Source organism: Cricetulus griseus, chromosome 5, assembly GCF_003668045.3.
Source record: "Cricetulus griseus strain 17A/GY chromosome 5, alternate assembly CriGri-PICRH-1.0, whole genome shotgun sequence".
NCBI lineage: Eukaryota > Metazoa > Chordata > Mammalia > Rodentia > Cricetidae > Cricetulus > Cricetulus griseus.
This window is the reverse complement of record NC_048598.1, coordinates 23,084,828-23,110,338: the sequence shown is the minus strand read 5'-3', so window position 1 is coordinate 23,110,338 and position 25,511 is coordinate 23,084,828. Positions and strand designations below refer to the sequence as shown.

General features: G+C 40.7%; 1 protein-coding gene across 1 annotated transcript; it reads left to right on the top strand.

Moving 5' to 3' along the window:
• Positions 1–3,174: 3,174 nt before the first annotated feature.
• On the top strand, positions 3,175–23,724 carry Rgs5 (regulator of G protein signaling 5). Its single transcript, XM_035445811.1, has 6 exons — positions 3,175–3,204; positions 7,978–8,033; positions 9,392–9,502; positions 14,632–14,693; positions 21,358–21,524; positions 23,223–23,724. The coding sequence occupies exons 1-6, from the start codon at positions 3,175–3,177 to the stop codon at positions 23,382–23,384; spliced, it is 588 nt and encodes a 195-aa protein (XP_035301702.1). The 3' UTR covers positions 23,385–23,724.
• The last annotated feature ends 1,787 nt before the right edge of the window (positions 23,725–25,511 follow it).

Here is a 25,511-nt window from a genome sequence, read left to right as displayed (position 1 = left end):
ATGATGTCATATGTTACATCTGTAAAATCTTACTATATTAGCTAGAGTGATACCAGGAGTCTTATCACCTGTTTCCTTTCTTCCTCCCTGCCCTTCCCTCCTCTCTGGACTAGAACAGAGAACTCAAGTCTCACTCAAGATCACCTAGCAAATTGACTAGCTTGGCGGGAGGGGTTTAGTCAAAGGCACGCTGTCACAAGACATGATGTGTTTCCCTTTACTGCCCAAATAGTTTTGTTCTGTGACTATACTAGATATGTTCCTTCCTTAGCATAGGACCTCCTGTAGTAACATTAGAAATTATATGTGTATATATGTGTGTCATGGTAAATGTGCCAGGCACCGAGAGAAACGCCTCACATACAGTAACCCATTTCACCATCACAAAAGATAGTTGGAAGGTAGGTGCCATCATTCTTGTTGGAGATGAGAAAACAAGCAAACAGGGTTCAGAAAGTACCCAAAATCATGTGTGTGGCAGAGTGAGCTGAGGCGTCTGAGGCAGCCATGCCTGCCCTCCGTCACTATGCTATCCCGTTGTCTCCTTTAAGGAAAAGGAGTTTTTGGGGGTTTGAGTTTTCTGGACAGGCACTCAGTGCTCTACTTGGTGTCTCTCAAGGAACAGCCCTTTCAGCATGTATGCAGATGGCTGCTTTCAGTCCTGTAATCTGAGATGGGATTCTCATGAGTCAAAGGCAGACAGGTCTTTCCTGCCAGTGCAGGGACGAGATTAAACGGGTCCGTGTATTATTTGTGAGTGTGAAACGGACTGGAGATCTGGAAAGTATCTTACGATGTCACTGAGATGGAGCCAGGTGGTCACATGACATAGCTATCCACAGCAGCTGGTTGCTACTCTTGCCTTGATGGCTTTCCTTGGTAATGGAAACTTCTCCATATTTATTGTTCATTATTTCCATGGTTTCACCACAGTTATGGTTCATAAATCCTCCTAAACGCCTCCTGTTTGAATTTGAACAACCTCTCTCTCCTTTGCAGGAGCATTTTTCTACTTATAAAAAGCTGGCTTTTTGAATCAGTTTAAATGGACACTGTTATTTTTAAGTTTCTTGTTTGGAGCTCCAGAGTCTCTGGCAGTTGATCCAGGGCTGCTGCTTGGGTGTAGGTATCCATCTTAGGTTGAGCTGCAAGCTCAGCTGCTTTGTGTTCAGAGTCACTATGGACACCACCGTATCCATCCTCCCCCTCTGCAGTGCCCGCTTTGCCCTGGTGTGTGTGTGTGACAATGGGCAGAGATGTGCAGCTATTGTAAGTGGGGAAACAACCCGTTCTAGAGCCTTCAATGGCAGTATTGTGGCCCTTTGTCCAGGGGAGTCTCTTTCTCCCCTTCCTCCCTTCCTTTCTTCCTTCCTTACCCCCTACTTCCCCCTCCCTCCTCTCCCTCGACTTTTCTGTTTCTTTCTGTATCTCAAACATTTTTTCAATATTATCAGGAAGAAGCTGTAGTGTCTCCTCAATGATTTATGGAGAAGAGTTACTGAAGCAGAATACAGCCCTCCATCATGTCCCACTTTTTCAAAAGCTCAGGCTCACAAGTCCCCAAGTCAAAGGAATGTTAGGAGCTAGAACTAGCACCGGGTGGTACAGATGTTAGATAAGTACAAATGGTGATGGTGTAGATGGGTGATGGCCGTGGTTGCCATGGTGATAATAACAGTAGCTGACATATACAGCATCCTGCTTATGTGCCAGGCCTGGACCAGCCTTTACTATCATTGTCACTTGCACTCCTCATAGAAACTTCTTATCCCATTTCCTATTTTATCCTCATTTTACAGATCATGTTGTTAAGGCCCAGCTTTTGTAAGTTCACTCAGATCGTAAGTGGCTACTGGAGAATAAGATGATCTATTCAAGACCAATTCTAGGTTATTTTCAGTAGGTAACCATTTATGTTAATGGTTAGTTATGGGTGGCTGTTTCTCAATGGCTTCGTGATCGGTGTATGAAAGCAAGATCACTGTACCTACAACGAAACCAAACTGAACACATTCTTTTTGAGCAAACACTTAATAAGCTGATGTAAACTGTTTATATAATTTATTCCATAATATCAACAAAGTCCCAGTTGTTTGTGTTCTGCTTGTGCCTTGTATGAAAGATTCGTTGACCCACAATAGGATCAGAGAGTTGAGATTCTTATGCCCTTGTGGTTGATATTAGACGACCAAAACCTCAGAGACAGTGACTGGATCTGGGGCTAAGCAGGGATCAAGCCACAGGTGCCATCTCTAGGAGTGAACATCAGTTGCACCTTTACAAATTCACTTTAACATGGACAGTGGGCACTACAATAGGCTCCCCAGTCCAAATCTGAGCCTCACTCTTGTGACTAGAGAGAGACTGTTATTTGTACCAAACATGGATCTTGATCAGATCAGCAGGGACAGTTATTGGTGGCCCCACAGGAGCTGAATTTTCTAAACAAGCTTGCAGATCACCACAGAGAAGTGAATATCTGACTAGAGCAAATACCCAGTGACCTGCACCCATCTCACATTGTAGCAATTGGAGGCAGCTAAAAATGTAATGGGCTAATAGGTTCCGTTGTTTCTAACTCTTTTGGTTTTGCCTTTTACTCCACAGGAGACTTCCAAACAAGTAGTAGTGTGTGGCCTGGGACAGGCACACAGCAAAGATACTGCTTGCTAGTCTGTTAAGTAAACAAGTGAGAAGAAACTGCATTTGGCCTTAGTCTTATGAAAAAGTTAGCTTATTTGAACAAGTGTCCTATTGATTATGCGTGCACGTGTGTGTGTGTGTGTGTGTGTGTGTGTGTGTGTGTGTGTGTGTACATTTGTATAGAGGCCAGAGGACAACCTAGGCTGCCATCCCTCAGGGGTTTTATTTTATTTTTTGACATAGAGTCCTCTCCCTGGCCTGTAATTCATAAAGTAGGCTAGTCTGGCTGGCCAGTGAGTACTCAAGAAACTATTTGTCTCCCGCTGTCCCAAATTGGGATGGTAAGTCAATGCCGGAGTTCCTGACAGTTTTTAAAACCTAGTTTTTGTATTCTTCATGCTTGCAAAGTGAGTGATATATCTATTGAGCCCCTCCCTACTGCTTTGTTGCATTTGCCGTTGAGAGCATCTGAGTGAGAACAGTTTGGGCACACACAAAAATGGCAATAGTTGTTGTTAAGTCTGACGGGAAATGGTGGAACATAACCAGAGCTTGAAGGACGTAAGAGATAAATGCGTTTTCTATAAATATGCCATATTTGACAGCTGGCATTGTCAATTCCAGTTTTTCAACCATCTTATAGCTGAGAATGTTGTATAATGTAGTTAATCACGTGAGCCTTGGGAAGCAGCTGTCATTGCTGGAGCCACATCTGAGTTCCGTAACAGCAATGGCACTGAATATTTCTTGCTGTCTTTCTTTACCTTTCTACCACTTCCATCACTGAGGGTTATTTTATGCAAACTAACTCTAGGGTCATTTGTCTAAGGTACCAAATATAAATTATGAGAATCAGGTAAGAAGTTAGGTATGTATTTTAATGTACCACACTGCATTAGATGGCTGAAACAAAAGGAATGGGTGGTTTCGTTTTAGCCAGATGGAAGTAGTAGGTGCCAGAGTGATAGTCTTTCTCCATACAAATGGCTCAGCCCTGCTGTATCCAAAGCCTTGAAGGTCAATCATGATTTAAAGCAGTCATGTTCAGAAGAACTCTGTGTGTGTGTGTGTGTGTGTGTGTTCGTTCATGAATTTCCATGGGTATTTATTGCTTTTTTAGGAGCAAGAAGCATATAGTTTTTCACCTTTGTGGAAAGCAGCCTGTATAGGGTTTTCTTAGCCAGCTCCAGGGTTCTTTCTACAGCCGCTGTAGCTCATGTCTCTTGTGGCCAGCAGGGGGCATCTGCAACACAGATTTGGGTTGCATTGAGTTTAACCATCCAATAATAATAGATCAAGCCTTTTTGGAAACCTGTTTGGAAAATGCTGCTCTACACATCCCAAGCTTCCTACTGAGTGTCTTTCTTTATGTATGTGTTACAAGCACAGGAGTCTTGACGGTCCCTCTGTCTCTTTAACATAGCAAGGTGTAGTCTTGCATTATTTTCAGCTGTCTCTTCTCATTAAAATATACCCTATGTAAGTGATATGAATAACTGAATGTATGTTCCACTTAAGCCTTGCTTGCCTGTTTTCTCCTCACTTTCCATTTTCTTTTCTTTCTTGTTTTTATTTTTAGTGCTGGAAATCTACGCAGGCCCTCACCACATGCTAGGCAGGCACTCACCACGCTTCATCTTCAGCCTCATACGTCTCTAACTCCAGTTACTTTAAAGGTAGAAACTGAACTTGTGGCTTCAAGTCTCTCCAGTCAACCAAATTAGACGTCATATTCAGAAGATGTCAGGGAGTTGGTGGGGCGCAGCTGAAGATGCTGGCTAACAAACATTGGGGGATGTGTGTGTGTGTGTGTGTGTGTGTGTGTGTGTGTGTGTGTGTGTGTGTGTGCATTTCCATGGGTATTTATTGCTTCTTTTGTTTTAGGAAGCAAGAAAGCACATAGACTTTTCACTTGCATCCCATCCACATTTTTCAGTGATGGAACAAACATCTACGACATAGTTTGCATGGTGTACAATGGTGCCTATTGGAGTTGTTCCAAACATCACCAGGACCAGAAACATCATCTTAATCCTTGAAACATCTAGAAGCCGAACCTCTCTATAGGCTGTCAATCAAATCTTGAATATAGTTATATTTCTAAAGAGGCTGCGGTGCTTCTGTTTGTAATGAGTCCTGGTGCTGGCCTTGCATACAAACACATCTGAAGGTTACAGCTTGCACCAGTGCAATGACTAGCAGGAAGGACTAAGGTGGTCTACAGCCTGTGGAATCCCACTCCTCTGGCCAGTATACCCACATGGGGGCAGATTTAGCCTTGCACAGGCTATCACTATTCAGACGGTTGCAGCTTAGTGTGACTCATCTCCAGAACTACCCTCCTCTGAGCCTCTAATTAAACTCTCAGCCAGGCATTTCCAATTGATTTTACTTCAAAACAAGGGTTTTTTTTTCCCTTGTACCACAAAAGGATAACAAAAAGAGGGGGAAGGAAGACCAGAGGAGATACAAATCATTTCTTGTTAATCGGCATTAATGTAATTTAACCAAGGAAAAATGTCTAGTGTGCAAAGAAACCTAGAGATTGTGGCTAACATGGTAAATAAATTAGAAAGTTTTCTTTCCCAGATAGAGATGCTTCTGAAATCCAATGGATGTCAGATGCACTCAAGTTTATCTTTATAGGGGAGACTAATTCAGCAAGTTGAAGCTTATTTGGTTTTCCTGTTAATTTGAGACGGGAAGGCAAGCGAGGGTAAAGCCATTTTCCAGGAACTCTCTAGCAGAGTAGCAACTCCAGGATATTTTTTGTTTGCTTTGTTTTGTTTTTGTAAGATACCAAGTATTCAGAGTGGTTGGAACTTTATCATTTGTCAACTTGAAACAATTACTGCTTGATGAGCATAAATGCAATAACATTCATTCTTTACTGCATGGCTGCAAATGAATAATTAGGTCAGTTGACTTCCCACTTACTTTCCAATGCCCTCTCCTTCAGCCTGTGTACTAAGCCAGCAATGCAGTGCTTCCCAAACAGTGCTTTCCAAAGCACACTGTTCCTCCTTTCTTGCATTCCCAAGACAACAAAAGGAACAACTTTCAGCTCCGAGAAGGGGAACACACACTCAAACATACACGTGTGTAGATATTGTGAGTATCGTATATCATATCCGAGTTGCTATGTAGCCAAGAGTAATCCTATATTTCTCATCTACCTGCCTTTGCCTCCTAAGTGGTGGGATTATAGACCTTTGCCACCACACCCAGTTTACGCAGCTCTGATGGTGAAACCCAGGGCTTCTCACATGGTAGGTAAACATTCAACGAACTGAGGTTCATTTCCAGCCTCAAAAGGTGATTTTTTAAAGATTATGTTTGCTATGTGATGTTGTCAACAGTACTTCTTCTCTAGGTCACTCCACACACAAAAGGCTAAACCCGCTGAACCAATGATGTAGATAAGATATTTTGGGGTTTTGGGAGTGCTTCCGGAGAGCCTTCTCTTTAGCTTTTACTCTTTCTTGTGCTCATGTCACATACGCTACAAGCTAGATGCAGCATGGCAGTCCCTTGTCATCCTTCCACCGGGAAGAGGGAGACAAGATGGCCTCATCTAATACAGCATTCTGATCTCTCTACATCACACTTCACAAGCAAGCAGTCCATCATTCACATGGCTTTCTCTCTGCCCTGCAAGATCAATGTTAGCAGACTTGTGAGAAATGCAAAAGGTCTCATTAATTTGGGTGATAACTGACCATTCTCCCACTCTACCTCTGCTTCCTCTGAGAAGTCCCCTGGACTCACCCTAAAAGGAACTGGGACTTCCTCTGCATGGTCTGCTCCCTTCTAGAAAGCCCAGTGTAAGACCTCAATAGGCTCTAGGCAACTGGAAAGCAAAGACCAAGGCCTGTGGGTGTTTGTTTGTTTATTACGTGCTACCTGATAGCAAACATAATCAACTTGTGAATTAGTAAGACAGACAAATGAATGCATGAATGCATGCATGAATGAATATTTTAAAAATGCCTGATGCATTTGTTCTAACTACCCTATAATGCACGACTATTACTCATGCATGAAGGTTTATAATCCAGCATCTTTCTGCCTTTTACAAAAGTGTGTGGCTCAGATGGAGCAAAGGAGAAAAAGTCAAAGAAATAGAAGTGGAGGAGGGAGAGGAAGAGGAGTAATCCTAAATTCTAAAGGATCAGCAAAACAATAATAATAATAAAAAACCCAAACATGAGAGCTTATCACTAGTGTTATGTCGTGTGTGGATGTCAGGGCCGATGTTGGTAACAGTTCTCCTTATGTTCACGAAGGAAGAGACACGAGAAGGCCATGATGCAGATGACTCTCTTCATCCTGGAGTGTGCACTTGTGACTGCCCCATAATGCTACATATTGACCAGCAGGGGACAGTCACAAGTGCTGCATACATTTCCCAATCAACTCCCAATAATAATTTTGTTCCAGATAATATTATATGGATAGTCTTACTTCCAGAGCTAGAATATTTGAGAATGCTTTCATGATTTAAAAATAACATACATAGGTTTTTTTTTGACCCTTCTATTTGGTTCTTATAGGTAGGAAACATGGGATAAACCTGGTTGAAAATGAGTATTCAGTTAAAGCTAATGTCACAGAAGTAGAATCATATTCAAAATGCTGTGCTTAGTGACTCACACATGTTAGCACATTTAATCATCACAAAAGTCTCAGAACTTACCGTTTCATCAGCCCCAACTTCCAAGCCAGAAAAACTTGGCATCAGATAATTTAGATAACTTGTAGAGCCTGGAATCAAGGGAGACTTACCTTACTCGATGTGTTGTATAACACCCCCATCAGAACATTTTCAGTTTCTACTGTGATGCTTTGTTCCTCTGAGCTCTACTGGATGTTACAGAGTGCTGGAACTGGCTTTGCGCACTCACTGAGAATCTTCTAGAGAAAGAATGGAAGCCAAAAGAAATATAAATGAAAAGATACCACAGAGTTAACTATTTCTAAGTCAGCTTCAACATCATATTTTTGTATATTTGTGAGGTTTGTAAGTTACAAGAGGGGGCTTTTTTAACTTTGACTTTAATATACATAATTATTAACCTTGGCCATGTACTTCACCTCTTTGCCATATCTATGCACAAACTAAAGTATGTTTGCACTATCAAAATCATAGCTCTTTGAGGCTTTGCTTATGATTGGCACTGACTTGGAGACAAATGGTAATAGATTGGTAAGAAACAAAATCAAGATAATTTTAGCTCACCATGACAAATACTATTGAATATTTGCTAGGTTGCCAAGCAACTGTACCAGGTGCAAGGATTAAATGGCATTTAAGACTCAACTTCTTCCTTTAAGGGTTCTTCTATGGAGCTTGGAAAACAGGCCCAGATCAATAACCATAATGCAGTATGGTAACCCAATAAACCCTATGTTAAAGTGCATGTGGAGTGCCACCGTGACGAAGGAAGACAGGTCTGGGGTGTCCTGGGAATTCATATTTGAAATTAGGATTGTAAAGCTGTCGAGATGGCTCTGCTGGTAAATGTACTTTCAACACAGCCTGATAGCCTGAGTTCCATCCCTGGAAAACACAACAAGCCTGATGCTGTGGATCACAGCTGTAACCTGGCACTCCCATGATGAGATGGGAGGTGGAAACTGGAGAATTACCTGGAATCTCCAAGAGCATTTTGATCAGAGCACTCGGAGTAAAAGAAATGGAAGACCTTGCCTGAAACAAAGTGTCAGGAGACACCTAACACCTAAAAGTTGTCTTCTGACCTCCATAGATGTGTCGTGGTAAATGTGAACACACACATACACACACACACACACACACACACACACACACACACACACACACACACACATATGCACGCATGCACGCATGCATGCATGCACACACACAATATAAATACATACATAAACAGATAGATGATAGATGTGTATACAGTTTCCATGGTCTGTTTAAAGTATAGAACAATGAAGATTTTCTTCAAAGATTGGCTTTAAAACTAGATGAAAATCATAGAAGACTATCCAGAATTCTGACCATATCTGCTCACTAAAACACTGAAGTTAAAGGACTATTAAATCCCTAGTCTGTCCACTGAAAATTGCTCTCCTCTATGAAGGCTGCTGCAAGGAGGACACTACAACAGTACAATAGGACAGTGATCGAGGATTTTTAGAACAATTAAACAAAAAATAGTTTAATTTTAGGATTGGAAATGGCTTACAAAGACATCTAGCTTTACTCTATCATGTTATAGAAAGGAGACAGAGATCTGGCAGTAAAAATAAAATCACAGTTGTTTAAAAGTAATGCATCTAGTTGAAGGTTAAAGCCAGAGCCTTCAGGAGACAGCTAGACAGTTCAGTTAGTAATTCACTTGAGAATTCTAGAGACAGACTGCTTGGGTTTCACCATATACTTGACTGGGCTGTATTGAGATATTTAAACTTCCTGTCATTCAGTTTTCTCCTCTGTAGAATGGGAACAAGACTATATTACCTACCATATGGAAATTAGAAAATATGACTAGAACAATTAAGATTGGACATAGTGCAAATTAATTGGTGTCTTCCAAACACTATTGTTGGAACTCGGGTGTCCTACGTTCTACCTTGAAGTTCCTTTTATTGCAACAGGAATAAAAGAAGCAAATGAGGTTCTTTCCATTTTTCTTTCTCTGATGCAGAAAGCAATCACTGTTTTAGATTTGTGTGCTCATATGTCATTCTTGTTCCCTGACATCTATCCTTTCAGGGCCAAGGAGATCAAGATCAAGTTGGGAATTCTTCTCCAGAAGCCAGACTCTGCTGTTGACCTTGTCATTCCATATAATGAGAAGCCGGAGAAGCCAGCCAAGTCTCACAAGTGAGTCATGAATATGGATTCCTCACATTTTCCTTCAGACGATTGTTGTTTTTCAAGTGTATAGCACTGTCATTCATCTGTAGGACAAACCTCTCAACTGCTCACTGAAGATCATTTGAGTCCCCAGAGAGTCGGTTCATAAATAGTGAATTTTTAACACTTTGTGTATATATAGACCATATATATTAAATTAAACATTAAATACTTGCAGAATTAAAAGAAACAGAGCCTTGCCTCTTCTTTGGAAAGATGAATTGTATTTTATAAAATGGCACTAGCCACTCAGTTATTGACTGTAAGGTCAAAACATCTGATAATTTATTGGCTTGGGTCAAGTAACCCTGATCCAATTAATTATGAGTCCTGCACACTCACCAGGAAGTAATAGCCAAGGCCTTTTCCTTGAGAGGGAGATGTGAGCAACATCATGCTGACGAAAAGACAGACACTAGGACTCGATGGCTTCTTCTTGAATATACAAGGTTCTCTTCAAGGTCCAACAGAAAAGCTGCAACTTCAGGGAGGGGTGAACACTTGCCTAGCTGTTCCCACTTAATGCACACCAAGCATTCTTTTCCCACTCATAAAAATCATGTTTCTGATAGGGATTTTACAGTCCTCTGTCTCTCAATTTCAGCTGTGTACATCGTCCCCACCCCGACCCTTCCATCAGTGTAGTCATGGCAGGAAGGTATGATTACAAAAAGTCAAGAGGCTATACCCATGAATCCACCTACTTTGACTCAGTAACACCATCCATACCATCACCCCTGTCCATCATCTTTCATTAGCTCCCTAGACCCTTACTGTCTAGACAGATGCACTCAATTTTCCCTTTATAGCAGAGGTACCCATGGAAATGATGAAGGGACGCCAGACAGTCAAAAGGATGCCAACTCCTTCATTCTGCTACCTAAAAGCTTCAAGATCATAGATGTGTGGGGAAAGTACAGGCGTCCCTTTTAACTTCCACTTCTCTTTTTTAATTTAATATTTGTATAAATTGGCCAACTCATCCTTTGTCCAAATGACCTTCAATTTAATATAGTTGATTGGCTGGGAGATACAGAACTGGGTTATTCTGTTTTAAAGTCATTTTCCATCATCCTAAGTGGATATTTCCATTTTCCTCCTTTTATTACTTCAAAGTGTTCACAAACCGGAAGTGAGGCATAATTGAATTTTCTACATTTAAAAAGGAGAAACTAATTCCATGTGAAGCAGCAGGCTTCCTGGACTAGTGGGCAGCAAGAACCACCTTGCATAGCCAGCAGGTCAAAAGGTCTATTTTGCAGCAACCAATGGGGTAATTATTGATCTGTTGGGATTAACATTTCACATGTAGCTCTCTATTTCCTGCTTTCCATCTCATCTCTAGAATGCCACACAGACGCTTGAACTACTTGGCTCTTAGGTATTCAAGGGAGAAATGGTTGGAGAAAACTCGGGGATGGTATTTATTGTCATATTTACTCTCCTTGTCTTCCATTCCCTCCCTTCTACAAAAATATTTGTTTTTGAGAAAAAGAACAACCCTTCCCATCCCCAGGGAATACTGTGTGTGACTGCTGCTTTCAACCCTCAAAATGAACAAGTGCTCCTTGCAAACACGCATGCTCTATTTTTACCTCTTTACATTGGGTAAATTTCTGTGCTTTTACCTTCAGGGAATGACCTTGCTCTTCATGAGCTCAGCCAAACTCATTTCTTCACTTACATATTTCTCTGTGTTTTTTTAAACCCACATTTTCTGAGGAAAATAAATAAATCTCTTGATGGAAGGTATGTATTTTTAGCTTCTCTCATTTTCTTTGGGCAATTGCTTGGAGGAAGTACTTTCTATTTTTTAATATATTTTAACTTCTCTTCTGATTTAAAAAAAATGAGTCCCTGGAAAAGAGCAGAAAATAAGCTTTTCTTAGTCTTATACCAAACCCCAGCTTCTCTTATCATTTTAATGTTCAAAAATTGGTCCTGGGTCTTCTTCCATTAGGAGAAAACAAGTATTATTCATGCTAGAAATAAATCTCTCTCTCATCCTTTTGGTCCTGTGCCTTTCTTTCTCTTTGCTTTCATTGGCTGAGGCTTGCAGACTTTCATCCGCTCTGTAAGTCTTCCATTCCTTTTGAAGGTATTGCTCCTGGGTGTTTGAACTCTCTGCAGAGTTGACTTGTTTTGCCATGGCTTCCTCTCTATCAGAACTCTTTTGGTCCTGTGTCCTCCCTCTCCCATTCCTGCTCTTCCCACCCTCTGAATTCCCAAAAGCTCTGCTGCAGGTCCTCAGAATGAAGAATAACCAGAACTTGTAAGCCACATACATTGAGTTTGTAATAACATTATGGCTTGTAATATGCTGAATTACAAAATGTCAGGGACAGACGCTCTTTCAAGTAGGTTTTTATATTCTAAATGTCCCTCCTTGACATCTTTTATCAATTTTTAACTGAATGCATTGATCTTAATGTGTTGACCACTTTAAAATCCCAGTATTGCCTCCACAAGTTAACTAGTCCGAAGAACCCTGGCTTATGACAAAAGTCACAGCCCATGATCCTGTGTGTTCCTGAAAAGTTAACCTGGTTAACTGCAGAGTGAGCCTTGAAAGGAAATAAGTACAATTTTATAGATATAAAGAACAGGAATTTCAGAAGTATGTAACTTATTCATTATGCCAAGAGTACCATTGGCCATAGGGTAAGGGCTCAGTAAATAGGCATGGACTTGAGCCTGTGTGTGCTCTAGAGAACAGGGAGGAAGAGCATAGCAGGCTCTCATAAATGACATCAATGAACTCAAGGTTTGTTTTCTTTGTCAAAAACAAGGGCATGGGAAGACATGATTAAGGATAATCGAGTATTTACGAGACACTGTGTAGATAACCAAAACCAAGAGGAAACCACACCTACAAAATCCAACCATTGGTGCTCCTGAGTTAAATTCTTCTCCAGGGCTAATATTGGCCAGTATTGCCAGCAGGTGTAGCAATGACTTACGGCTCTGTTCATTCAAATCTAAACAGTGAGTCATCTGTGGCTTTCAACAAGGCTGACTCTGGGTAAACTAAGCCAGACTTTGGTAACCTATCAATTTGGCACCTGTTTATTAAAAGATTCCTACACAGTTTATTTTGCTCATGAACCGTCAAGTCCATGAACATGGACTGAGTCTTTATCCAATGGCCAACAGATGGAAACTATAGGTGAGTCACTTGCCACAGTTTGATGTCCACATTCAGGCCCCAAATTGAACACATATCTTTGGTCTTTGCAGCCAACCTCACTTATTACTTCAGACTGATGCTGTGGGCATAGGAAAAATAGGAAAGTTCTCTAGGAATGGTACACGACATTTGCCGAGGTTGTGTGTGCTACTAGCCTATGAACTATCCAGAAAGTGAAACACAGCTAAAATGGAAAAAAGCTGTCATTTCCAAACCGATGTGGTCACTTCCTGAATCAGGTGGTGTTTGCACTGGGCATTATAAAACACATAGTCAATCACTTCTATAAATGTTTACCTTGTCTTTCATCTGAGCTAGCTTCCTCCCTGTCACTCACACCCACACAGGGAGAGGGGACTCTGTGCTCACCCTCCGTGGTCAGCAATGGCCTTGCTGACCAGGATGCTCATTGGCCATTTAGATCTGCATCTATCTTGTTTCCAAAGAAGTCACCCTTAATGAGGCCTGGCAAATTCTGAGAATCAGGACAGGATGAACCTGTTACCTCCTAGACTGGTAATCAGAACACTGGGCTACATGCCGTGGGGGGATCTGTCCTGCTCAACTACGCCCTCAAATCAATTTGGACTAATTTCACCCCCAAGCAGGCTGGGCACATGTCCCTTTCAGGAATTTAATCTTGGCTGTGATGTGCTGCTGCTATTGACCATTACTGGCTTTATAATGAGACCATTTGGGACAAATTGCATCTGGTAACATGTTTAAGTCCAGGGCACCTGCTCATGGCATTGTCTCTTCCTGTGTGCTTTAATGCTAACCAAAGAACAAGGGCCGTAAAAGCTATTTCATTTTATGAGAATATTTATAAAATCAGGAGGCTCAGAGAGTGAACCAGGCCTACCCTTTGCTCTGAGTTAGTTGTATAATGGGCTCTTGGTCCTGAGAACATCTGGACTTGACAGTTGTCTGCTATGTGTAAAGTACTGAACACATTGTGAACATGTATATACAGAAGGATATACATGTTATTCCTATATATAATATAATATAAAAAATTCTGTCTATAATATAGGTGTTTGGTATTAAGCAACATAGAGTAGCCAAAGGGTGTTATTGACCGTAACTGTGGTTACCATTGAAATGAATGGAAAAGATATGGGTGCATATTTGTAAGGCCTGTTGATGCCATTTCTCCTCTTTTCTGCTGCTTTGTATGTAGTAACCAAGGGGAAAGGGATGGTAGTCCAATTGTTAGAAATACATTTGTGAGAAATTTTGTGCTTTTGGTCTGCTATTTATGTGTCCAGTAAGGAAAGCAGAACCCATCTAAGTTTATTTCACAAGATTTATTTTCCCTGGTTTTATTGCTTGTCTTTAAAAGAGAGAAGACACATTTAAAAAACTAAGATAAAATCAGGACTTCATTCACACATGCCCTACAAAGAGAGGTTAGGGGGTGGTCACAACAACACTGGGCCGGTCTCAGATTCCTTATAGAGATAAAAATGAGGATGCATATGCCTGGGAAAGAAAACACAGATTGAAAATTGTCTCACTGAAATCAGTTGCTAATGTCAATGATTTAAATTCCCAAAGGTATTATTTCACAAAAACCAGAAACATGAATGCTTCTGGATTGTCCTGAACAGTCACTAAACAATCTAAGACCTTGGGGAAGAAACACTTCATCAACTTCATCTCATTATGAATGTTTTGCCAGTCTGCTTTAATTGGATGATAAAGACCAAATATAGTGAGTCAAGGGTACAAGCACTGTGAACTCAGGAAGACAAAGTCCGCTGTTTTCCCTCAGACAACAGCAGCTCACCTTGGTACATTCTGATGGGAGAAGACAATTGGTGGTTATGACAAAGTACAGTCATTGTCATGCCTGTGGTTAAATTCCTTCTTACACCGTCACCCTTCTCTGTCCTTATCATTGATTTAGGCCCTCGCTGGATGAGGCCCTGCAGTGGCGCCATTCCCTGGACAAACTTCTCCACAACAACTGTAAGTCCATATGATTCTCATCAGGGTCAAACTGGGAGCAGACACAAAGCACCTTCCTTCATCATGGCCTGACACATACAAGGTGGTGTTCATTTTTTTTTTTTGAATGAATGAGCAAGTTAGTTGAGTTTGTTTCTTGGGACCTATAAACTTCATGAATGTAGAACAGCCATGTAGAACAAAAATTTTTGTATTTATTTACCGATTCATCTTACTCTAGTAATTTTGGGGCCAATCGAATTTTGACATGGTGAGCTGATAAATTATGAATGTTAAGTAGCCTAGATAGGTATATTCACTGCTGTTATAAAAAAACAAAAGTTAGAAGAACTGTTTTCAGAATTCTTAAGGGGGAAGATAAATATCAATGTGTCCATTTGCAATTTCACTCACACATTTTGATTTTAAGGGGACAAGGGGCTACTAAAACAAAAAAAAAATCTAGGGTGGGAGCTAATCCAGAAGTAGGTAACATTAACCCCTTAACATTGTTGAGGAGCCAAAGTCTTTACAATTACAAAGAGATGAATGTCTTGATATGAATTTGAGATCTGAGGATTTCACAGTAATGTTTTCTACTTCTCAGAGAAGAAATTATGCTTGTATCTATGCATTTGCTCATATATATGTATAATTTCTTCCAAGCATATATGGAAAAGCATTCAGTAACTATTTTAGACAACACCTTCCTTAAACGTGATACCTCTCCATTCAAACTAGCTCCCAATAAAGGGCTTAAGTTATGGGTATGAAAGACCCAACAGATAAGATAGCCTGCCTGTAATTACTGTCTGTCCATCACTTCTCCATTATATTTCTTTCACTGTCTCTTCTTTCTAATTCTTTCTGTGACTCCTCTTTCTCCATGTCTTTCTTTCTGTTCTGTCTCTGCTCTTTTAATCTCCAGTCATTCCTGAGGAGGAAACATAGAAGTACAGGTATTCCCAAACAGTTCTATGCCAGCATCTAGACATTTCAGCAGCCGCATCCTAGAAAAGCAATACATGGCCTGTTACCTGCATATCTGCCACTATGCTTCACGGATAACTGCAAATCAAGCTATGGCTGTTCAATGCCTCTTACAACATATAATTTTTTGAATCTGCTGAAGCTAAGAATCCATATTCAGAAATAGCTGGTATTAGCTGTTATTGATGTAAAACAAGTAAGAAAGGCAGATACTTGAAAAATGTACTACTGAAAACATAATGATCCCTTTCTGCATGCTTGACTTGAGAAATTTAAACCTTTAAAGTTGGACATGGTGGCTTATACCTGTAATTCAAGCAGTTGGGCATCTGAGACAATAGAATTTCTGTGTGTTTTAAGGCTAGCTTTGGACACATGGTAAGATCTGGACCCATCTGAACTACAGAATAAGATTTTGCCTTAAAAAAAAAATAGCAAAACCAAACACACACACACACACACACACACACACTGAAAGGGTTAGGGGTAGCATTTTTGCTGATTCATAATGAACATTTGGAATTCTTTGTGTTAATATAGGCCATTGCCTTTCAGAGTTGATGGAATTACCCATGCATTCATTAAATCAAAATTTTCTGTGGTAGAAATAAACTCTAGACAAGCTGTTGTTCAATCTTTTCTCATTAGCAAGGATCTACGTACTCAAATTCATTTTTAAAGTATTTTATGTGTTAGTAATGCGTGCATGAGGGTAGTGTGTGTGTGTGTGTGTGTGTGTGTGTGTGTGTGTGTGTGTGCGTGTGTGCACATGCATGTGTGCACATGTGTGGGGAGACCTGAGGGCACCTTTCAGGCGTTAGCTCTCTCTTTTCACTGAGGTTTCTGGAACACAACTCATCAGGTTGACACAGCCAATGCTTTCACCAGCTAGCCTTCTCACTGGACCTAAAAATGATTTTTAATCATTTGAGGTCTTTGGCTTTGTTCTTAAACTACATCGCATTCTTATAAATTTTGCCTTCAATTCTAAAACAGGAGACATCTGTTTTCATTTGTCAGGTCTATAGGGCACATAACAAGTATGCTGATCTTTAAAAACAAAAATAGATTGCACATGGGAGCTTATATAATTCTACCCTAGCACCGTCAGGGACACTGATTCTCCCACAAGAGCATTTTTGAGAGCAAACAGGGATAAAGCCAGTCTATGGCAGCACACATTTTATTTGGGTCCTCTTTTCCCAAGAGTTGTAAAAGGTCAGAGCATTTCCTCAGACACCCCCATGGGCTGGACTGTCCCTCAGGGCACAATGCAGCTGGCTTCAGGCTCATCCTTTGGTTCTCATCTTCACAGCCTGTCTTGGCTTCTTTGCTTCCAGTTTTCTTCATTCTGAGTCCTGATTCATCATTCTCATTACCTCACTGATGGACAGCCACATTTTCACTTATGACAATGATAATAAGAAAAATAATATGAAAGATATTTTCATTTTCATGTATGACTTGTTCACACACACACATATATATAGTAAGAAATAATTTGCATATACTGTTCTATTTAGTGATTGCAATAATCTTGATACTTAAGTACAGCAACCATTTCTATTTTTCAGAAAAAGAATCCATTATTCAGAGAGCTAGGTAGCTATGACACACAATACTGTAACAGTAACAAAACTGGGTTATTTCTTTTCCCTTTAAGTTCATGCTCTTTGGTCTTGTGGGTTGGAGAGATATGGTGATTTCATAGTTCACTGAGACCCACTATTAAGTATTAGGGGCATATATTGAGGAGGGAGGTAGGAAAGGGGAAGTGAAGATAAGGAACACTCAGATAATTAACAATCTCATGGAAAAGATGGCTGAACAAGCAGATAGCAGCACTTGCTGTGGGGGAGAAGAAAAAGGAAAGTGATGTCTCCCCTCCATTGACAAAGTCCTCAAGAGTGAGCAGGTGGCAGTGGGAAAAAGATGATGTCACAGATGAGGCAACATATAGGTGACAAATAGTAACTTCTAATTTGGTATAAATAATGATGAAGACATCCAATGTGTACTGAACTTCATGAAAATTACGCTTGGCAGCATATAAAGGCCATGTGTGAATTATTTAGTCCCTTGCCACAGCCCTGTCATGCAGGTTTCATCAGTATTTGCATTTAACATACAAAGCAACAGAGGTTCCAATTGGCTAAATGACTTGTCTGTGTTATTTCTTAATGAAGTATGTCAAGACACCACTAAGCAATCTTGGGTCTGAAAGTCTAAGCTTTGAACCTATAAATCATGCCATGTTTTTTATAAATTACCAATGCTCTTCCAGTGTCCTCCCCCAATCCATCTTCTCTGAACTATTTGTACTCTTCTTGTTTTCAATAGTTTATAACCATCTGGCTTAGATTCTAGGATTTATTTACTGTTCCTTTTATTCTTCAAGGGGTTTTATAGGTGGTCCCCCTCCCCCTTATATAAAGCTGCTACTTTGATTTGCCTAATGTCAAAAATTGTTATCACTCATTAGGGCCAGCTCTGAGATTATAATGTATGGCTGCCATATGATGTATGGGTACCAAACCCACAGAATGCTTATGGCCAGTCGTCAGATGGATTGCATCAGAGTCCTGAATAGTGGGATGCCTGGGTATGCTGAGTGGTAATTTGAGGCTCTGTGCTGACTCGTACAGGCAACATAGTGCTTTCTCAGGTTGTGTGCTGGAGTTCCACAGTATGAAGTCCCCAGGTAAAAAAAAGTGGGGTGAGAAAGATATGCGTACCTTGTAGAACAGAGATATTTGGCCTAGAATCTTTTCAACTCTGACTCAAAAAAGATACATGCAGAGTGGATGAGAATTCAACAGAAAAAGTCTCTAAGGAAAGGACCAATAAAAAAACAGTGTGTGTAAAGTTGATTAGATGTGACTGTGGAGGAGTCTACTAAGAGAATCCCTAGATGCTCAAAAGCTAGATGGGAGAAAAGAGTAGCTTTAAATGGCTCCCAGACAAGTAGGGCATAATGCTGTTTTATATGTTTCGGTTTAAATTGCATGCATTGACAAAAAGCCTTGCAATAGTATTGTGGAATTCACCAGAGACATGGAACCAGTATCCCTGGGTCTCTGAGATGGAAAGCTGGTTCACAAGTTCATTTCCTGCTGTGAACTGAGTGCTAAGATCACATGAATCCTCAGGTCTGAAATAACAAAGTTTGGAAGGATTGATCTCAAAATTTTACATAGAAGTAGAATGGGTGACTCCAAGTGTCTGATGATGTATGAGGCTGTGGGGCTGTGGGGCTGCAGGGCTGCAGGCCTGTGGGGTTGCAGGGTTGCAGGACTGTGGGGTTGCAGGGTTGTGGGGCTGTGGAACTGAGAGGTTGCCACAAGCACATTCCATGAAAATACTTTGTCCTCTGCAGTCTGAGATCTGGTTATATGGATGCTTATATGACCCCATTTCCTGGTAGCTAAAAGGTGACTTGAGACTTTTTCCATTGCAATAGAGAGCATCCAACACATCTGTTAAAAAATCAAAGACAAGTTTAGCCATGACAACGATAAAACTGGGTCTTATTTCTTTCTTATTTCTTAAGTGCAACAACAATTTCTATTTTTCAGGGAAAAGAATCCATTATTTTGAGAGCTAGATAGCTTGCCTATGACACACAATACTGTAGCAGTAACAAAATTGGGGTATTTACTTTCCTTTAAAGTTCATGTTCTTTGATCCCGTGGAGGGATATGCTGATTGCATAGCTCATGTTGAATTTCAGTTAGCACTAAATTATGATTAGTAACACAGTAGAAACTACAGTGGGGGTAAGAAGAAGAAACATGGGTAGAGAAAACTGTTGAAAAGACAAGAATAGTTGTTCATGTCTACTCATGTTCCCAGATGTTCCTAGCATTGTTCGATGATAGTGTCCTAGAAGGACAGAGGAAGGATTAAATCGCCAAGTGTCTTTCTTGGGTCCTGAAATCACTACTGAACCTAATCCCAGTTCATTTTCAGCCTGGCCATTCTTTTCCTTTCAAATTGAGTGTGGCTGCAGAGAAGGACCATGAACAACAGCATGGGAGGGATAAAAATGTACTGAGAAGATTGCTCAGCAGTTAAGTGCTGCCTTGTCATGTAAAGGATCAGAATTTGGATCCCCAGAATCCATGTAACTAGCTACCAAGTGGGAGTGATGACCCAGCGGTGATTCCAAACTCAGAAGGCAGAGCCAGGGGATCTCTGGAGCAAGTTGCTTCCTCTCCTTCCTTCATTTTCCTTCATAATAACATAATTCAATGCTTATAGATACAGTTAGGATCTTGGTTTAAATAGTTTAATGTATAGACACATGTGTACACATGCACATTCCTTATTTCAAGATGAAGGGAACAGCCTACATTTGGATATCTTTTTCTTTATTTATCTCCTATACTTTGTTAAGTCATCTTGTTAAGCTCTCTCCATCTACCATTTGGGAGGCTTGCACTAGAAGGGAGGGAAGGAAGCAGGCAAGGATAGGGCCCAGGAATTATCATATGTGCACAAATAGCAGCCACAACTGTTCACAGACTCACTGTTGTTCTATTACATTTGGTGTCATCTAAACACTGACTTAAAATTAACTGGTGGACACAATAACTGTCCCTTTGTTCACCTCCCCTGAGTCTGAACTGAACTTAGGCTCCTGATGTGACTCCGTTTCTGCTCTTCAACAGTTTTTATTGTATAGATGTTCAATGAGTCTCTTCATTTTTTTTCTTTCTACTTTCCTTGGAATCTCTGAGCTCTGATAGAGAACTAAGCGTATTTTATTTACCAAAGTGATATATTGCCCTCACTCAAAATTCAGCTGTAAAAAGAGGAAACATGATAATAGTTCCTGAAAGTCATCGTAAATATTACTTATTTTTTTTTAACAAATCAAGATGTTCTTTGGGGCTAGGAATATAGTTTTATGGTAGAGCTTGTGTAGTATCCATGAATATAGTTTTGTGGTAGAGCTCGTGTAGTATCCATGAGGCTCTTAATTCAGTTTTCACTACTAAAACTAAAATTTTTCTTTGGAATTGATGTGTATCCTGAATGTCATCAGTATTGATGAGACTCCTCGGTGTCATAAACATTTGTCACCTGAATGTATACTGCATTCACTTGTGGAAAAGGTAGTGAGGTGAAGCCCTTGCTTCACTGTCTGAGTGGATGATAAGCAGAGCTGTTCTCTGTTGCCTCTGCATCTCAGTCCCAGCCTGCCTCCATTTGAATGAAGGGATAAAGGCAGATGAGGATGAACTAAGAGTCCATGCACGCATGGACAGCGTGGTCGAATCTTTCCATATCATCTCTAGCATCTTTGTTCTCTCAGTTCAAGTGCAGGAGGGACTAGGACTCCTAATGGAGTGTTCCTTTTCCAAGAAACAGAATCACGCTTCTCTTGAGAAAGTGGCTTGGGATAATGGGCACTTGCGTGAGAAATTGCAGAATCAGATAGCCTGGCTTCAAGTCCCAGCCCTGCACTTAGTGGCTGGACATTTTGGAGCAGTCACTTGCCTTCTGTGACCTTATTTACAAAAGAGGACACTTACAGCTCCTGCTCTTTGGGTATATGGTGAGAATTAAGTGCGTTTCCATTTGGAAGATTTTTAAATCAATAGCGGAATGCACTAGAAGCAAAATGGAGTTATTTAGCCATAGTTTGGCAAATCAATGAATGAAATCCCCCTGCATACTTTTTACTTCCTAGATGGGCGTGCCACCTTCAAAAGCTTCCTGAAGTCTGAATTCAGTGAGGAAAACCTTGAGTTCTGGGTTGCCTGTGAGGATTACAAGAAGATCAAGTCCCCAGTCAAAATGGCGGAGAAGGCAAAGCAAATTTATGAAGAATTCATCCAGACTGAGGCTCCTAAAGAGGTTGGTACTGGGGGGCAGGTAGCTGAGTGCATCCACCTAAGAGCCAGATCAGCACGCTTCCCAGGCACAACATTTGGAGCTAAAAGCTACTGTACTTGTAAGTACAGTACTGCACTTGTAAGTACCAGTAAGCACCTACTGAATACAAGGTCAGTGTGATAGGGTCAAGCACATTTGACTTAAATGCTATACAGATCACTATGTAACTGATGCCTATTGGAGCCTCTCTTCAGTACCATGCAACCAACCTTAAGTAAGAAGGAAGCCAATGTTAGATTTGGGATGAAATGTAGAATCTAGTTTCATCCCTTTGAAATGTAAAGTTATGAGAATTAAACAAACAGTAGATGTGAAAAAAACACATGAATGTGCCAACTAATTGATGCCTGTGAATCCAGTCTCTAGCCTTTGACATTTGTCCTTTGTGGGGGGCAACAGAACTTCCATTCACCGGAACCAAAATAATACAAGGTAACAGTGCAAAAGGTATTTTTTTTTTAATACAAGGTAACAGTGCAAAAGGTATTTTTTTTTTTTCGTTTTTCGAGACAGGGTTTCTCTATGTAGTTTTGGAGCCTATCCTGGCACTCACTCTGGAGACCAGGCTGGCCTCGAACTCACAGAGATCTGCCTGCCTCTGCCTCCCGAGTGCTGGTATTAAAGGCGTGAGCCACCAATGCCCGGCACAAAAGGTATTTGAAGCCAACAAATACGCCACTAATCGACTGCAGAAGACCAGATATATTCAGGTTTCAAGAAAGCTTTGGGGAAGTCTGTCTGTGCTTATCTTTGCCATCAATGAAACCAAACTGGAAAGCTTGTTGAAAAATCCTTGGTGGCCACAGCCAGACCTGTCTATCTGGTCAGTTCCTGTAGTCCCAAATGGTTCTCTTGACTCCAATGTGCATGTTGAATTCTCAGCAAGGTTTGAAGGAAAGCGTGTCGACTGAGTGAGTCCTTTGAGTAGTCTGTTACAGATGATTTGTAAAGGGAAAGAGTCCTCTCACCTGTTTTCTTTTGTGTATCTGATAAATCTTATGGAGGCAGTGTGAGATATTTACTCCTGTGGCTGTGTTGCATCCTTAGCTGGTCCTTCCAAGAAGCAGATGTGGGTGTGGAGATTCAGTGCTATCGCAGTGTGCTTTGTTAGCATGCGACAGGTCCCAGATTCAATCTCCTGGTACAGACTAACAACACAGTAGATCAAGCACTGGTTCATCACTGTTTGTTTTATGGCTAAATTGCTGCTTCCTGGTTTGTTTTCGACAAAGACTGGTTCTAAAGCTATGCCAAGGGTCCCTGGCCACCAATTGTTCTCCACTGTCATCAGAAGGGAGGAAATCTAATGGGTAGAAAGTCTGTGAAATCAAGCATTAGTTTACCTGTATTCAAATCCATCTGATTAAAACACTTAACAGAGAGATGATCTTGAGCCACTTAATGTGTGTATATATTCTTAGGCCATTGAATGATGAAATAACATACGCTAATTATGCCCAGTGACTCTGAATCTAAGTCACGTGTTCACTACAGCGTCAGTTGCCTCGCCCCACTGCTTCTGAAACAGCAGTGGTCTTTCTTACTTTGCATGATATCCCTTCTACCTTGCCTCTCGATGGTGAGAATTCTGCCACTCTGGCATCCTCATCAAATCCTGAGGCCTAAGCTGACTCAGTGACCCTGTTTCTTGGCCCACAGGTGAACATCGATCATTTCACTAAAGGCATCACCATGAAGAACCTGGTGGACCCTTCCCCGAGAAGTTTTGACCTAGCCCAGAAAAGAATCCATGCCCTGATGGAGAAGGATTCGCTGCCCCGCTTTGTGCGCTCTGAGTTTTATAAGGAGTTAATCAAGTAGTAATCTGATCCGGCTTCAAACCATCAACCTTCAGTTGAGTTACACCCTCTATAGGAACACAGCATCCCCCTAGTACCTCACATTTCCTCACAGAAGCTTTGCTCCAAGATACCCAAAGGCGACCCTAGACTGTGTTGCTGACTCTTTTGCTCGTGTTGACTTGGGTGTGGCTCTATTGTCCATTTAGGGCCTTCACTCCCATTTCTTATTTCTGACTGCTTTGTAATGAAGGTCTGTCTACCAAGTTTCTGCCCACCTGAGTCACAGGAAAAAAATCCTGTTTAACATAAAAACAGTCTGGGAAAAGAATAGGTGATAGATTGTTCTTTAACTGGGATGAATAGAAAAACAGAAGCAAGGGTCCCCTTTCAGGGGGATTTGGCTGGTTTTCTTTATTGTTTTAATTCTCATCCTCTAATGATTTCTGAATTCAGTTAGTGAAAAGTAGGAAGCTGTCCACAAGACTGCCATCACTTGGCTTTTAAGCAAGTCCATTATTTACCATACTGAGATCTCCCTCTTAGAGTACCTTTGTGTTAGCTGGACATTCTAAAAAGAGATACAGTGAACAGAGTATGCTTTGCAAAATCAATCTGAAGAGAATTCATTTAAATTCAGCTCTCACACCTCCAAGTTAGCCTTTGACTCTCTCAATTAGAAATGCTAAGCACCCAAAAAATTTGAGTGAACTGTTTATTGAATAATGAAAAACATTTTTTGACTTTAAATATTGTATTCGTATTAGTTGAAATCTCCAAATGTCTGAAAATACCCAAAGAATTAGTTTGTAACTAGATGTTACAAACTCACCCACACGGCTCCTGTTTTGGAGACCTCAAGTGGCCATGCTTACACGCTGTGTGAGTGGCTAGGCTCATAGTGGAGGGTGAGGTGGGCAGGAAGGAAGCAAAAGAAGGCAGGAAGGCATGCTTCTGCAGTCATCAGCCTTGTTATCTATCCATATAGCTGCCATATCTCTATGTAATTTTAAAATTTAAAGCAATATATACACATATGTATTCTTCTAACATATAAGGCAATAGATGGGAGTTAAGTATTCTGGCACCAAAAGAGAAGCCAAATGTATTAAAATTGACCTAGAAACTTTTGGAGGAAAGAACTCTCTGTGTTAGTAGCAGTTTCTATGGTAACGAGAAGAAAATACATTCTTTTACATCTGAGAAATTAGAAAAAGTGGGATGACCTTTGGCGGAAAAGAATGTGTAGCACTTATTTAGCAATCCTCCCCCCTCCTCCTGCTCTCCAGTTTCCCTTGAGCAAATTGCGTGAGAAAGTCTGAAACTTAGTGTGTGAGCCTGTAGTGCTTGTGTCTCACTCTTCCAGAGAGCACAGCCAGTAGCTGAAAGTGGGTCTGGGATGTAGGGAAGTGTTGGGACTAAATTGTGGTCAATGGACAGGAGGATTGGCTTCTCGTTCTTGAAGGAAGCCTGGGATTAGCCTCGGAACTGACCCATAATCTGGGCTTCTGTCTGACTTTGGTATAGTTCTGGGTTGAGTATCAGATTGATATTTAAATCAAATCAGCAAAAAGAGACCTTCAGTTCAAAAGAAACTGAGGAGGCTGTGTCTCATGTGTGTCTGTTAGAACAGGGTTGTTCATGTAAACAGACAGACAGACAGACAGACAGACACACACACACACACACACACACACACACTTTCTTCTATATAAAGGACACCTTTTGAAAGGCAGACTCAAATGTATGGAAATATTTTATTCTCTTTTCTCCTACTCCAAGCACCACTACTCTTTACTGTATAAATTGAACTTTAAGCAAGTTTTCATTTCAAACGCAGGAGGTGAACTTAATGGAAAAAAGCTTTTCTTTTATCCCATCTATGAACTGCACTTGACTGATGCGGTCTTTGTATAAAATCCATTCCAACAAGATTAGATTATTTCCCTAACATCAGTGGTTATCCATTAACAAATCAATTAATAAACTAATAAGCACTCCTTTCTAGGGTTTTGCCAAGCTATGCCATCACACAGGTGGTGGTTTAATTATTGCTTAAGTGGCTAGTTAATTTGGAGGAATGACTTTCACTCCTGAAACTGTACCCCTTAACAGGCATTTCCTTCACTTCCTGGGAATTTAGCAGATT

Bases quoted from the DNA above. Each gene is read 5' to 3' on its own strand.
- Rgs5 (XM_035445811.1), top strand. From the start codon at position 3,175: ATGGTGGAACATAACCAGAGCTTGAAGGAC. The intron at 9,503-14,631 runs GTGAGTCATGAA...TCATTGATTTAG, and splicing joins AAGCCAGCCAAGTCTCACAA to GCCCTCGCTGGATGAGGCCC. The intron at 14,694-21,357 runs GTAAGTCCATAT...TTTACTTCCTAG, and splicing joins CAAACTTCTCCACAACAACT to ATGGGCGTGCCACCTTCAAA.